Here is a 15,916-nt window from a genome sequence, read left to right as displayed (position 1 = left end):
CTGGGTCTGAAGATCCCCTGGAGAAGAAAATCACAACCCAGTGTGATTTCCACTCCAGTATTCTTGCCTGGGGAATCCCATAGACAGAGCCTGTTGGGCTACAGTCCAGGGGGTCACAAAGAGTTGGACGTGACTTACCAACTAAACAACAACAACAAAGCGCATTGATATATTTTATTTAATAATCAGAATTGGTTATTAAAGAATAATAATTTGCTGCAAAGGAACTGAATATGAATGTTTTCCAAAAGTTCTTAAGCACTATTTCACACTCAAAAAACAAATTATGTGTTTATATATATATATATATATATATGCTATGGTCTGATTGCTTTAAATAAGTATTTCTGAATGGAAGAGAAAACATTGGAATAAGCATACAGATGCGAATGTAATACAACTTTAATGTATATGAAATGTAAAGTTAAAATGTAATACACAGGAATAAGAGTTATGCAAAGGGCTTCCCTGTTAGCTCAAATGGTAAAGAATCCGCCTGCAAAGCAGGAGACCTGGGTTTGATCCCTGGGTCAGGAAGATCCTCTGGAGAAAGAAATGGCAACCCACTCCAGTATTCTTGCCTGGAAATCCCATGGACAGAGAAGCCTGGCGGGCTGCAGGCCACGGGGTCACAAGATTCTGACACGACTTAGAGACCAAACTACCAGTACTTTCAGCCCAGGGATAACTTCAGTGTGTTCTCCAAATCCATTTTTAAAAAGAAAGGGAAAAAAAAATGGAGATAATCTTTTGATATTTAAAGACAATGAATAGATTTTTCTTATTCTAATGAATTAATAAGGTAAATATTTTTAAAGAATTAGCATAATCAGTTCTTTATGATTAAGTACTGCCTCTGCTTAATTTCAAATATTTTTATTACTTCAGTCATTTGACACTGTTCTCAAAGGAATCACCTTACTATAATTGTTTCATTCTTAGACATACATCTTTTCATTAGACGTTCATTTCAAGTTAGGAGTATTTATTTTTAAGCATTGCAGTTTAGAGTAATAGAAACAATATGGGATTAGGGTCAAAAGACTTGAGTTTGATTCAGAACTGATTTAGCTAGAGACCTTGAATGCAATGTAATGTTTCTAAGCTTCATTTCCTCTTTTGTGCAGTAGAGGGAAAAATGTATGTTTAACTGCGTTGTTTTGAGGATGAAATGAGATAATGTATATGAAAAAACAAGACTACTATTTACATACTTTATTATTACAGTTAGGAAATAACCGTACATAAATCATCCAGAATGAGTGCTCGTTTTGTTTTTTTTAGATACCCAAGACATAATTAATGTGTGGGTCATACAGCCATTTCTTTCTTGGCGTTAACAATAACTTTATTGACCTAAACACTTCACCAGCGATCTAAGAAGTTGGAAAGGTTACAATAAACTTTCAAGGCTTAACACGTTTTTTGTTTGTTTGTAGTTCGCTAGCAAGGTTAACAGTCCAACTCTTCACGCACCCTAAACCTGGCCATTACAAACAATTTTTAAATACACAAGCGTTAGCTGTGCAATTGTTTAGATTCTCATCATGTTTTACGCTATCGAATGATGACTGGACACTATTAAAAATAACTAATGCTAAGTCATCGCACGGCACTGATCCACGGCCACCGCGCTTTGGTCTCGCATTGTTTTAGATGATGGAGGGGGCTCAACATTGTGTCAAGTTGCACCTTCAGTATTAGTTCTACATCAGAAGAAGCTTTTTTTTTTTTTCACCCTTTCAGGCTCTAAGAATCTACCCAGCCCAGCAGAAAAGGGTTAAAGGAGTCCAGCAGAGGGGAGCAGTGCAGAGAGAGAGAGAGAGAATGAGTGTGCGAGCGAGTGTGAGCGCACAGGACAGAGGCGTCGAGTTGCGGAGCGGACTCGTACACAAGTTCCGAAGGCCCGCGTGTCCGCGGTGGCTGGCCCAAACCGGGCCGGAGAGGCTCCGCCTGAGCGGAGCGGGCAGAGCCCGGAGGGGCTCGGGGTCTGGGTGGGAGGGAGAGGGGTCTCGCGAGGGTTTCAGGGCGTGGCTGGAGTGGGGGGCGCGCGGCGAGTGTGCGCGGGTGTGCGCGCGCGAGAGAGGGCGAGTGTGAGCGCGGCGAGTGTGAGCGCGGCGAGTGTGCGGCCGCGTCGCCATTCCCCGTGACGTCAGAGTGTATTGTTGTGAGCGGGGCCGAGCGGAGCATCCCCGGAGCTGTCACCGCGGCGGCGGCGCAGTGCAAGCCCCGCACGAGCGAGCCCGGCCGGCGCCGCCCCCGCCCCCGGCCTCGGCCCCGGCCCCGGCCCCGCCGCCGCCGCCGCCCCCGCCCCCGGCCCGCCCGTCGCGCGCCGCCGCCGCCCGCGCGCCCCCACCCACCCCACCCCACCCCCTCGCTCCATCCCTCCCACCCGCCGCCCGCGCGCCTCCCCCCGCGGAGCGAGTGCGGGTCACCGGGTCACTGGGTCATTGTCTCGGCGCCCGAACCCCGAGCACCCCGTGGAATCCCCCACGTCATCAGCAGAACCATCAATGAGATGCAAACATGAAAGACAAGAGGAAGAAGAAGGACCGCACCTGGGCCGAGGCTGCCCGCCTGGTACGTACCGCCCCCCGCCCGCCGCCCCGCGCTGGCCCGCGCCGGCGGAGACGGCCGCTTCCAGCCGGAGCCGCCGCCAGCTCGCCGGGCTCCCGCTCTTTGTTATTCTGCGGGAGTGGGCTCGCCCGGGGGCCCCAGTGTGTGTGTGTGTGTGCCTGTGAGTGTGTGTGTGCGTGCGCACGCGGAGGGGCACAGCGATTATCTTGGGGAGCCCGGCGCCCGCCGCGCCCGGGACCGCCCGGGACACTTCTCCCGGTACTTCGCTCTCGGGGCTCGGCCGTGCCTCCTCCGCCGGGGAATTTCCGAGCGCTCGGCCGCGCTCCACTTCGCTCTGCCGCTCCGGAGACCTTTGTGTGGCAATTACCACTCCCTCCCGGCCCCTCCACCCCCCGGAATTCCATCGATAACTCTCCGTGCACGGTCTGTGTGGGTTTCGACGTTTGTGAGTTCATACATTTCACACGTGCATGCCCGGTGTGTGTCCGACCCGGACTTGTGGGGCATGTTGCATGTGGGCTCCGTCGTGGCGGCTCTGTGTGCCGTGTCGTGTGCATTATGTATGCACACTGATACGTGCAGGTTTTGTGTGGCTCAAGTTCGATGGTGTTTGTAGGTATTGTGCTCAGCCCGATGTTTGTGTGTACATTCCGTGCACGTGTGTGCCATTTGTGAGTATGTTTGTCCGGGTGTGTGTGTCTGTGTTTCGTGAAGTTGAGTCAGTGTCATTTGTAGCGGGGGGTTATGAAGAGTGTACAGCTAGGTGTGTTTCGCTGCTGGCTTCCTGGGCGGTGTTACTTCGCTGCTTTTCCTTTTCTTTAACCGTTCGGAGCTTACGTTTTAATCAGCGAAAGAATGTCTCTATAGAAATGCTGGTTGGCAGAGGGGCGTCGGCGTCTTTGGTTTGATGTATGTGTACGTGTGGGTTTTTTTCTCTCTCTCTCTTTTTTTTTCTTCATCTTCTTTAAACGGACAGCTGTAAACGGTTTTTTTTTTTTTTTTTTAAGGATATTTCTGTACAGTGTGTCTCACGGGAATGCAAGGCATTGCATTTGAAGCTTAGCCTTTCAGGCTTTCGGTTGCATAAATTAAATATTTATTCACCAACTTACTATCTGTTATAAATTGACCAAAAGAAAGCAGGCTGCATGCAGCGGGGGTGGGGGTGGGGGGAGCTGAAAACCCCAGGATATGTTACTGGGTTGACTTTTAAAGATTGTTTTACTATAACTGTGGTCTTTTCTTTTCTTTTTTTTAAGCTTTTGAGTAACTACATCATGTTCAAGGAGAACATTTGTCAAAAGTAATTATCTGAGTTTGGTTGAAGGGCCTTGCTGGTATGTTTCTGGATTCTGGCAAAGGGTTTTAGATAATTGGCCCTATTGCCCTGCGCAGAAGTGACAGAAGTCCTTCTTAATTGCATTCTAGTTATTGGTAGCTGAAGTGGCCGGGCCCCTTTATTCATTTTTAATTTGTAATAGTGTATGCTATGATTTCTCTCTTTATCTGCGGTCCTGTTAATCGCCAAATCACTCAGTCTCCGCGGATGAATGGGCAGGTAATAGTCATTCTCTAATGAACTGCATCTGCGAGAGTGAACTTATTTGTAAGGAATATGTGAAAAGTAAGCAGTGTTAAGTAAATGCCAGATTGATGTTATCACTGGATTTTTGCTAGAGCAGAGTAGGTTATTTATTGTTTGCTCAGCCATTAATTCAGAATTGTGTGGGGGGTGTGCACCGCTTCTGAAAATGCATTATTCCAGTTCCTTGGAGTGGCAGTCAAGTGCTATTATAGAGCTTCAGTGTATATATTTTAAACAAGTGAACAATGAGTTGATTTATAAATATTTTAAAATAATGGTTCATGAATTAGCTATATCTGCCTGCAGAGAATTCTTAATAAATAACAGTATTCTGATGGAATTTAAAGCTAACCATTTGTATTCAATCAGTATATGTTGCTATTCTTGAAAGTACTACACTTTATTTGATATAATTGTCTTGGAGTGATAAATCTCGAAATCAGTTTCAGAGTTACATGTTTTTTGTTCAAAGTTTCATTTTCCTCTTGCAAAGTTCATTGATGGGAAAAGACACGCTAGGGGTCATCAACACAAAAGAATTAATGATGGACCAGATGTCTCTGTTTTAACTAGACATATTGAACTAGTAGTTATGGTAATTTTTCAATTTGGTTCAAGTTATTTTTCCCCTGGTAGTTGTACAAATGTGTATGTATTCAAAATGTTGACAGTTGAAATAAAATACTGAATAAAGGAGCAAATAATTGTTACTGTAAATATCTTTTTCAGAAATTTGCCATTTATAATAGTGACTTATGATCATTCTTAACTTATTTGGTAAAAAAGGAGAAATGATTCCATTTGGGTAACAGTGACAATTTTTCATATTTTCTTTATGGTTATGTGAATGCATATAGACAAACTCTCTTCCAAACTTGCACGAGAAACATTTTTACTCTTAAAAGTGATAGTATTATACTCAGTGAAAAAGAAATGCATTTTTTTGTGTGCATTTCTGTGATAGAAGTCCTATTTTACATTTTCACACTGCCACTGCTGATTTTGCTGTGGTAGTGGGAAAGAATTTTTAGCCTTTTCTCCATCAAATGTTAAACCAGATGTCTGATTTTAAAACTAAAGACTAAAGATCGATAGAAAATATGCAGCTCAGTATGTGGTTCTTGCAATATATGAACTAAAGAGAAAGTATCCAAATTAACACTAAGAATAATCTTCAAAAATATGCCATGTATACTTTTATATATCTATATACATATGTGTGTATATCTATATATGTGTGTGTATATATATATATGTACATATATATATTCTACTGGTGTGTATGTATGTGTGTTTGCATGTGATTATCTTGAACGGAAGGATATCAGGTCAGAGGAAATGCAAAGTAGATTTTTTGAACTGAGACCAAAAGCTCATATTGAAGTGTAGCTTGGTATTCATTTTTAAGAAAAATGTATAAGGAAGAGCAGTTCTTTCCAGAGTAACTTAGAACTTCCCTTAAACAACAGAATTTTGGTTTCTTTCTTTGTAAGAAAAGTATCCGGCATCCAAATCTGTAAACTGAGTGGCAGCTCCAGGGATTTTGTTTTAGATGGAGATGTAGCTATCAAGCTCCACCAATTTTCTCATAGAAGTATGTCCTGTTTGGATGTGGTGGGTTTGTTTATCTTAGGAAAGGAGGACTGGTGGCATAATTCCCCTGTATTTTCAGGAATGTGGTGATTATTAACAGGCTGCCATTTTAAAATAGTAATATGACATCTTTGCCCGCCCCCCCCCCCTTTTTTTCCTTTCTGCCCTGCATCAATTGCAGAAATTTCAGCCCTCAGCCTCTCCCCCTCCTCCTCGGCCTTCTGCAGTTGTGGTTGTTACTTAGCGCAGGGCCATTTAATATGGAGTCTGCTCCCAAACCAGATGCATTTTCATCTGTTTTATCTGCTCCTCTAAGGTTGTAGAGTCTCAGAGGATCCCACAATCACATGGAAGTGTCTTCTGTCTTAATATTTGTAGCCCACAATAAGAATAAAAATCAAAACCATAACTCATGTCGAGCTGGGGCTTTGACTTTAATCCTTTTGACTTTTATCTCAAGTCTTCACTCTGTTACTATAAATACAGTTTAAACCATTGTGAAAGGATCTTCATGCTTCTTTGTAAAAAATGGGGATTTGACAGGACTTTGTTTTACTGCACTAAGGGGTTTCTTTGTTACTGGCTTAACACAGAACATACTGTTATTTATATATTTAGTCTAGGTTAATTCTCTCTTTTTTTTGACATGCAAAATTGTTGCTTTGAGAAGTGCTTTTTGATAGTTTCATCAGTTTGTTCTATAGGGAGTGCTCCTGTTAAGATAATGGTTCAATGTATTAATTTGTTCCCCGAGTTTCCTTCTATTTGTTTTGTTCCTTACAATCTTTGTTTAGTCTCACTGGCACCTGAAAATAAATCTTAACAATCCTCAATAGCTTTGTGCTTGGTAACATGGCTGATTTATTTGCTTGTGGTTTAGATACATTCACACAGATAATGAATATCGGTGGGGTTTTTTTTGGGGGGGTGGGGGTGGGGTTCAAGGTGACCTTTGGAAAAAATTTTAATGGCAAATTTGCCTCATTGTTGGGAAAAAAGCAGGCACGTACTCCTTTATGCCCTAGCAGAGTTACTGAAGGTTTTAAGTAAATTGAACTTTTGTAAATCATACTGTATTAAAAATTAAGTAGGGCTTTATTAATTAAAGGAAATCTGTGTGAATCTTTTGCACAGTGAAGATTCTTTTGCATAATGCATTATATTCTAAATAAACTGTTAGGTTTTTATCAAGTAGTGCTGAATGGTAATGGTAGCTGTTAAAGTAGAAAACAATTCATAATTGTTCATTTACTGGTTGCCTTGCCTTTTGTCTTTGTATTTTAGAAATAAATGTAATTTTTCAGGGGTGATGAACATAGGGTAGAGCAGAGAGCACTGGTCTTGCTTTTGGCATTTTCTCACTGTGTTAGTGGTGCTTAGATTTTAGGTTAGGACCAGGCCTTTGTAAGAGCGGAGAACATTTGACTTGTGATTTGGGGTAAGCCCCAAAGGTGTACATGAGCATAACTGTGACAGTGCTTACTCGTTTAAGAGACTGGCTGATGTGTTTGGCAAATGGAATTTTATTTTCAATAGCTTACATTTCAGTTGGCTTGCTTCAGCTGTTTTCTGTGATTCACACATAGCATCATTTCTTTATGTCTGTATCATCATCTTTCTTTCAGATATGGAACCTAAATTTTCATTTTGCAATTTCAAAGATGGAAAAGAGTTAGCAAGCTCTGTGCCTCTATAGGAAAAAAAAAAAAAAGGAGTTTCAAGTTGGGAAAAAAAAATGAGGGATGTGAACTTGGGGCAGTGTATAGGTTGTTAATTTTTTATTTCCTGCTGACATGAAAGAGAATTTTAAGAATTCTTTCTTAAGTTTTTCTCTCTTTGACAAATTCTTTGGTCACAGATGAGCATATGGTAGCTTTTAGACTTGTAGAGTTATACCTGTAAAGGAATTTCACCACAGAACAACAAACTGATAAAGTAATTAAATTTAATTTTTAATAATGTAATCATTTAACATGTCACTGAAATGCATTGGAAATGTGAAGTTTAGTCCCTAAATATTCTGAGGGCTCCTACATAGCATATGGGTCAAATGCCAGGGGCAATACAAACTTATCTTCTGAAGGAGTGTAGAATTCGGTGGGGGAGTTCAGAACCTGGAGGGTGACTGAGCGGACAGACACCATCCTTGGGCATCACACGAGTGATCAAGAAGTGCTAGTTTATACATTTACAGAAGGGAGAAGTTGACTGAAGAAGGCTTACTGGACTAAGTGAAGCTTCATTTGTCCTTGAAATACGAGTAAGATTAAACAGGTGATGAGAGAAACTTTCTAGGAAGAGAGAACTCTATGGACAAAGGTGTGATGTTAGGTGAGAGGAAGTATTCAGGGCACAATGAACAGACCAGTCTAGAAATCTCAGAAGACTTGAGGGGAACTTGCACTGCAATAAAGTTGAAAATTAGATTGTGACTCAATTGGGGAGGGGTTCGAAAAGTCATTTTAAGAGAGCTGGACGTTGTAAATTGGAGCATGGGGCTGATGGGGCAGTGGGGTGGTAGAAACACACGGTGTACATACATACTCCCAAATGACTATTCCTTATAGAGAGGGGCCTCTGTTACTTGGAGAATCTAAAACCAAAATTGATGTTAGAAATATTTTGTTTAAAAAAACACAACTTTGTTCTGTGTCATAGCCTTCCAAATGAGGAAAAGTAAACACTAGTAAGTATTGTACATTGCATTCATAGAAAACGTATACAGACCACTCATTTGCTGAATATACTCCCTTGAGATCTGTGGATAGCAGGGGTTTGCTCAGTAACTCATTCTCCTAGTGTGTGTGGTTTAATGATGTGTTCAGTATCTTCACCTTGTTTGTAAGGAGCAGGGCTGGCATAAGTCCTTTGAAAAATTCTGTGCTGTCTGATATTTTAAAAATAATACAAGCATTTTAACTGATGTAAATTTAACTGATTTGTTGCATGGAGGCATAGGGAGGATTCAAGCCTCCATCAGACTTACTGAACACCTTTCAGATTGCCTGTCTTTCATTTCCTTCTCCCCCCCTTCTTGTAAGCATCAAAACTTTGCACACTGCTGCTGCTGCTGCTGTTGTTAATTCATAATTTAAACTACACTCTCCCCCACCCCTGAGGTCCTCTGGAGCAGATCCTGGCTCCTTCCTGGTGGGACTGGAAGGAGGGGCATCTGTATAGAAGGACTTTCTGCTATTTGCCAGCACTCAGAGCCTTGATTGTTCTGCCTTTGTCCCTGCACAGTTGGTAGCTGTGGAAATCTAGCCCTGGCTGAAACTTTCCCTGAAGAGCCCTTGGGGAACAAATAGAAACATTATATGATTAGCGACATTGTTTTCATTATTAAACAAATCTACATAAAAGGGTAGCAATTAACAGCTTTATCTGCCTGAACTTAGACACCTATCTCTCCTCTTCCCTCCCTAGTCCCACTTGAAATGGTTAACAATTAACTGTTGCTGGTTTTAATGTCAGCAACTGACAACACCAAATTGGGAATAGGCACTTCTCATGGTTGATTGACATGTAGCCCTCTGACACATTCTTATGTAGTTTTAGGGCAAATTCATGCCCTGGGGTTAGAGCCAAAGGGCTTGTCAGAACACTGACTTTAATAGCTGCAATGTACAACTTAAATGACATCTAAGACCGTAGCTTCGGTGGATCTTTTAGAACCTGAGGAATTCTCCAAGGCAGTGGAATTTATACTTAATGGACAAGCTTAGAACTTGTAAGATTTTTGTCTAAGTATATAGATGTATAATTGACTTTATGATATAGTTTATATCAGTTTATCTGTAGCATACGTTAGTCCATGAAAAACTTAATGATTTTTAAAATAATTCCAAAATTGATTTTTTTTGGCAAGTGTTCTTCTTTTTTTTTTTTTTTTTTTTTTACTAATCCTACAGTTGATTTCTGAGTGTATGATCTATGATTTAACGAAGGGAATGGGAGGGACCCTCTTCATCTTATTCAGAGGACAGATGGTATTTTCAGGATTTTGTTAACTTTCATGTAGTGAAACCTGTTTTAATGAATTCAAGAAATTAGAAATTGAAATTGGGTTTTTGGGCTTGTTTTCCAGCTTAGTCATGAAGAAGACATGATATATAGTGAGGCTGTTGGTTTTTCTTAATTTTTTTTTTAATGTCTGGAATAAATGACTATACATGTAATTTGCACGTGTATAGAAACCTTGTTGACATTGCTGCAGAACTAAGTCTGTGTCTGGACCATCAGGACTCTGTATTCTCCACCACCACCCTCCCCTTCCTCCCCCTCCTTATCATGCACACACAACAGACACTCATTATTTGAAAATTTTTTTATAAGAAAATCTCCTTGCTTTAAAATATGTGTTGTCATATCTTCAAAATCTCAAAATTAGAAATTGCCATTCCTGAATTCCCTGTTTACTTTGGTCCTCTTAATCTCTTTTGAGTCAATTCTGGAAATTCAATTAAACATTCTGAATTAAACTTTGATATTTTACTTGTTTTCTTTGCCTCACTGTTGCTCTTTCCTGCTTGTTGTAGGGTCTCCTCTCAGCTTCTCTCTTCACATTGCTATATCTCAGAATTACGTCTCCCTCCTCCTTTTTATTCTCAGTTTTCTCCTCTCTTTGAGCAGTCGCACCCACTTCAGTGGCGGGTATCCCAGGACAAGAACTCTAGTCTTGATTTTTTCTTTAAATTTGGATTTATACTAACAATTTTTATTGTTTATCTCCTTGCACTATGGATATTCCAAATGAAATTCATCCAGTTCAGTTAAATATTCATTGGCAACCTCCCACAAATGTGCAATGCATTGGGTCCCCAACAGGAAAGGATATCATTCCTGTCTGGAGGGCACTTACCTGTATGAGCATAAATAATATCTGTGAAGGGTGGAAATTCTAACTATAGCTCACATTTAGCTCCTCCTTTTTTCATTCTCTGTGTTTTACAGAGTGCTGACCTTCCAACTAATTCTGAACCTAATTTGTTTTCCAAATTTTACTTAGTGAAGCTGTATTAATCTTTCTCGAACACATTTGATCTTACTGAATCATTCCTCTGCTTATAGTTTTGTGATTACCTTTAAGTTAAAGTTCAGCAGGTCATGGGAAACTCATTTTAACCTTGGAAATACTTTTTTAAAAGTGATATATGATTGTTTTCCCTAATAGTATCAAGAATTTAACATGTTCTATCCATTATACATCACACCAACCTTCCCATCATGTAGTAATTTCTGCAGCCTCATATTTATTTTAAATTCTTTTAAAACACAGCAGTTATTTTTAATATGACATAAATTAATAACATTTTATTAACTTCCATGCTCAACTTTATTTCTCATATTGCATTCACTCTAAGTTGCCTCCTTTAACAGCTTTTTAAAAAAATTAATCGAGGGTCTCTGGGTTCACAGGCTTTGCATTTCTGATATATTTTTGTTTGTCCACCCCTTAAAAACTTGATTATTAAGCTTTTGTGTTTTAAGTTAGTTCCAGACTCATATGCAATTATAAGAATTAAGAAAAAGTGAACTAGTGGCCAATCCTTCCTAATCATCCATACCCTCTCCCCCAATCCCCCCTGTTCTCATAATTTTAATCTTAATGTAGTCAAGATTGGGTGTACAAAAAAAAAAAAAAAAAGATTATGTGTACAAAAGTGATCAACCTTGGCCTTTAGGAAGTATTATCCATCAAATGTGTGGATTATAATTCAACAAGATTTTTATTCTCACAAAGTTCAGCTCATCTTCCATTAGAAAATAAAGGGAAAAACTTGGTAGGAAAAAATTAAGATATTCTATGTTGCTCTCACCTTTGAGTGATAATTTAACTAGTTATAAAAGTCTTAGTTGACAGTTGCTTTATCCTTAGTACATTGGAGATGTTTCTTCATTATGTTCTTGCATCAGTGGTTGTAATATCTTGTCTGTGGTGAGTTTCATTGTTACTTTTTAAAGAAGTAATATGCTTTTTGTATCTGAGAGATTTTACATGTTCTCTTTATCCTTGAAGTTATGAAGTTTTAATGCTTTGTCTTAAATGTTTGTCTTTGTGTTATTATGCTTGGTATCCAGAGTTTACTTTTTAGCATGTATGTTTAGTTGCTCAGTTGTGTCTCTTTGTGATCCCGTGGACTGTTGCCAGCCAGGCTCCTCTGTCCATGGCATTTGCAAGGTAAGAATAGTGGAAATAGTTGCCATTTCCTTTCCATACTTTTCTTAAAGAGTAAACTTAATTGTTGCCTTTTTATACTTGAAAATTTTAATCATGTTTTGGTATAGAACTTATATTGTCTTGTGTCCCCAGCAGGCCATGAATTCTTTGAAGTCTTCTAAGTGTTCCCACAGCATCTAATAGTTTAGTTTATGGGTTAGCAGTGATTTAAATACAATGTGGAAAGGACTTCCCTAATATAGAACAGGATACAGTAGTAGATATGCTGGCTTGGCTGGTCAGAATTGTGGATTGCAAGCAACAGAAACCACTTGTTGCTAACTTAAGTATAGAAAATGAGCTTTTTTTGGAGACCATAAAGTAGTTTATATAGTCATCGGGAAGTCATCACCTTCTTCTTAAAAAAAGGAGGTTGGAAAAATCAGCAGAGATCAATAGAGTATGTGCAGCAGAAATACACACAGTCATGCTGCAAGAACAGTCTACTTGGATTGTGGCTGTGGACACCACTAGCACAATAATGGTCACCTCTGTGACTTAGTGCTGACATTGGACACTGCTGTTGCTCCCAGTGTATCATATGAATGTATTATAGTCTCCTCTGTCTTTGCATCCAATACTCAAGATTCAAATTCACAGGCAGATGCATCTAATTGTCAGACTGTAGCTCTCAAGTCTATACCTTGGCTGCTGAAGACTGATGAGAAGGTGTATATGGCCTCTTCACCACTGTAGTGGAAGCATCTATGTTTATATATTCATAGTGGCAATAAAGCCAACTGAAGATTAAAACTGAATGCCCCACCTCTTTCCACCTCCTGTTCTCAGCAATTCTGCTCCGTATTTTTCTTCTCTCAGTGAAAGCCATTGCCCTCTCTGTAGTTCCTCAAACTAGAAACCTTCTTGTCATCATTAATGCCCTTTTGTATTTTTTTTTCTTTTTATCCAGTAATCACTGAGTTATGCCAGTTTTATTTCCTTTTCTTCAAATTTGCAAATCCTTGTCTTTACATGCTACACATATCCATTTCCACTGTAATTTATCTTGACTCAGGCAGTGTATGGGTTTGGGAAAGAATATAGATTAATGACAGGCCTAAAAGTCAGGCAGATTTATGTTTGAAGCTCATTTCTGCCACTTACTATGTGTTTGACCTTGGGCAAATTATTTAACATCTCTCAATTTTAGTTCAATTGTCTATTAAAGGGAATAATGGCATTACAGAGTGGTTGGAATATTTAAATAAGATAACGTGCATAAGGTACTTAAGTACAGTGTCTGACATTAGAAGGTGCCAGTTAATGTTAGTGCCTGGTAGTTCCCATCTTCTCATTAAGTTGATACAACAACCTTGTAAGTGGTTTTACTGACTCCGACTTGCTTCCACTCAGACTCATTCTCCTTATTACATCCACAGCTGCTTCTTTAAAGGAAGAACTGGTTCATGTTATCCCCTTGAGCCTGACTAAGCTGCTATAGGAAACAGATGGCATTATCTTATAATGTGTGATTAAAGAAAGTTAGGGCACAATAAAAGAAAAGAACAAGAGATAGACAAATCAGGGGTATTACCAGCAGAAGGACGTTACTATTCTTAGACTTGAAGGGCCAAGGAGAGCAGAGAGCGGTTACTACAGAGATGTGGGCTCTTATTATAGAAGGATCAGAAGTAAAACATAGCCAGTGCCATCCCTCACCCCTGCAAGGGGGAGAAGCATGCTCATTGTCATTCTGACTCCATTCCTTCCATCTTCTGATCTCCAGTTGGTGCCTCCTATGGCTGAATCCATGTATAAGTCAGAAGACAGAGGACTTCCATTGGGGAAATTCATGGTTGTCAGCCTACTGGGTCATGAAGCTGAGTAGAGAAGGCTAAAAAGTGAATCTGGAGCTGCTAATGGGGAATGCAGAAAACATCTCTTTTTCAAATACCTTTCAGTAGCTTCCCATGATTCTAAGAGCATCATGGCCCTTGTTTCAGGATCCTTCAGGTTTGTCCTTTGCATACATCTCCAGTTTCGTTGCTTTATTCTCTCACCATTGGCATTTTAAACACCTTAATATAAAAGTACTATTAGATCTTTGAATTTATCATACTGCCCCATATTTTGTCTCAACTTTGTACATGTTCCTTCTCTTTGTAAATCTTTCCTCCCTCCCCTTGTATTCTTTTCATCTGGTAAATTCTTAACACTTCCTTCAGAGTTCAACTTCCTTTAAGAAGTTTTTGTATGTCCCCAAAGCACTTCACCCCTCTCCAGTACTCTTGCCTGGAAAATCCCATGGATGGAAGAGCCTGGTAGGCTGCAGTCCATGGGATCGCGAAGAGTCGGACACGACTGAGCGACTTCACTTTCACTTTTCACTTTCCTGCATTGGAGAAGGAAATGGCAACCCATTCCAGTGTTCTTGCCTGGAGAATCCCAGGGATGGGGGAGCCTGGTGGCTGCCGTCTATGGGGTCACACAGAGTCGGACATGACTGAAGTGACTTAGCAGCAGCAAAGCACTGCATAGTTGGGACGGTTATTATAATTACTTGTTTACTTTCTTGTTTATAAGTATTTCCTGAGTACCTGATGTACTATATCAGGTTAAGAGGGTGTTGATTATAGTTGAATAAAGTGAATGAGTCAAAGAAGATTTTTCAGAGGAGCTCTTATAGCTAATTTTTTTTTTTAAGTTTTCAGAAGATCTGTAGAACTATAAAACTTATTTCTTATTGATTTATTTCCATGTCATTGCTGAATTGTCATTGTACAGCCTAGAGAAGGGATCTGATTTTCTGACACTCAGTTGGACAACTGATAGGTTTTTAAAAATCTGTGTGTACTGTCAATTCACTAGCCTCTTCTATTATTTTGGGATACTTTGTTGAAGTTAATGGCAATGAAAACATATTCAATTCCTGCCATTAATATGTTACGTACCCTGTGAATTCAATAAAATATGGAACTTGACCTTTGGGAGATTAACATTAAAAAACCCCCAAAAAACCCCTTGAAGCCCAAGAGATACTTTTCTGTAAATTTTAAGTTGCAAAGTGTAGTAGAAATTCAGTAACATAAAAGTAGTCTTTTATGTTTGATTTTAGTAAGATTCAATGATGTATCTTACTTTATAAAGGCTTTCTGTGACTTACAAACCAAGAGAAGAATTATATAGTATATTTATTACAACACGGATTGGAAATGTTTACAAAGTAAATAATCTCCTTTATACATGTAAGTAAAACATTTATAAGGAGTTCCCTGGTGGTTCATGTAGTAAAGTGGTAAAAAATTCCTCTGCCATTGCAGGACTCATGGGTTCATTCCCTGGGTCAGCAAGATTCCCTGGAGAAGCAAACAGCAGCCCACTTCAGTATTTTTGCATGAGTAATCCCATGGACAGAGAAGCCTGGTGGGCTACAGTTCGTGGGGTTGCAAAGAGGTGAAGAATTGGATGTGACTTAGTGACTGAGCATGCGTGCAAAATATTTACAACTTGATGTCACAGTTTCCTTTTGAGAGTGTAGAAATCTGATATAATGATGGAACAGACTTTATATATCAGATATCATAAACTATTACTATTACCAAAGTAACTAATAATTAAAATCACTGTTGCTAAAGTAATGACTAAAAATGGCTAATAAGAGTTTTTTTAAATAATGCTTATTGGGTACTTATATGCCTGATAGTACACTAACTTATTATATACATTATATTGTTTAATCCTAAGTGCAAACCTAGGAGACTAAGTGCAAACCTATAGTGCAAACCTATAGCATAGTCCATCTTTTTTAAATGAAGAAATTGAGATTAAGAGTGCCAGTTAAGTTTCTCTCAGTTGCAAGTGAAATAAATTTAGTGAAAACTGGTTTAAGCAAAAAGTCCCACTTAACTGAGAAATCCAAGGGTGGAAGTCAGTAAATTGTAAGTGGGTAAAGAGATATAGAGACTATCATCAAAATATTTGCTTTCTCTCCATCTTTTATC

The 15,916-nt window shown here is 39.6% G+C and overlaps 1 protein-coding gene across 2 annotated transcripts in view; it reads left to right on the top strand.

Moving 5' to 3' along the window:
- Window positions 1-2,391: 2,391 nt before the first annotated feature.
- Window positions 2,392-15,916, top strand: part of ASXL3 (ASXL transcriptional regulator 3) — a 196,951-nt gene continuing 183,426 nt past the window's right edge. For both annotated transcript variants that reach the window (XM_059881015.1, XM_024984461.1), the window contains exon 1: window positions 2,392-2,580. In XM_059881015.1, the coding sequence (XP_059736998.1) occupies window positions 2,527-2,580 (54 nt within the window). In that variant the 5' untranslated portion in view covers window positions 2,392-2,526. The remainder of the gene's footprint in view (window positions 2,581-15,916) is intronic.

This window comes from Bos taurus, chromosome 24, assembly GCF_002263795.3.
Source record: "Bos taurus isolate L1 Dominette 01449 registration number 42190680 breed Hereford chromosome 24, ARS-UCD2.0, whole genome shotgun sequence".
Classification (NCBI taxonomy): Eukaryota; Metazoa; Chordata; class Mammalia; order Artiodactyla; family Bovidae; genus Bos; species Bos taurus.
This window is presented reverse-complemented; position numbering and strand designations above follow the sequence as displayed.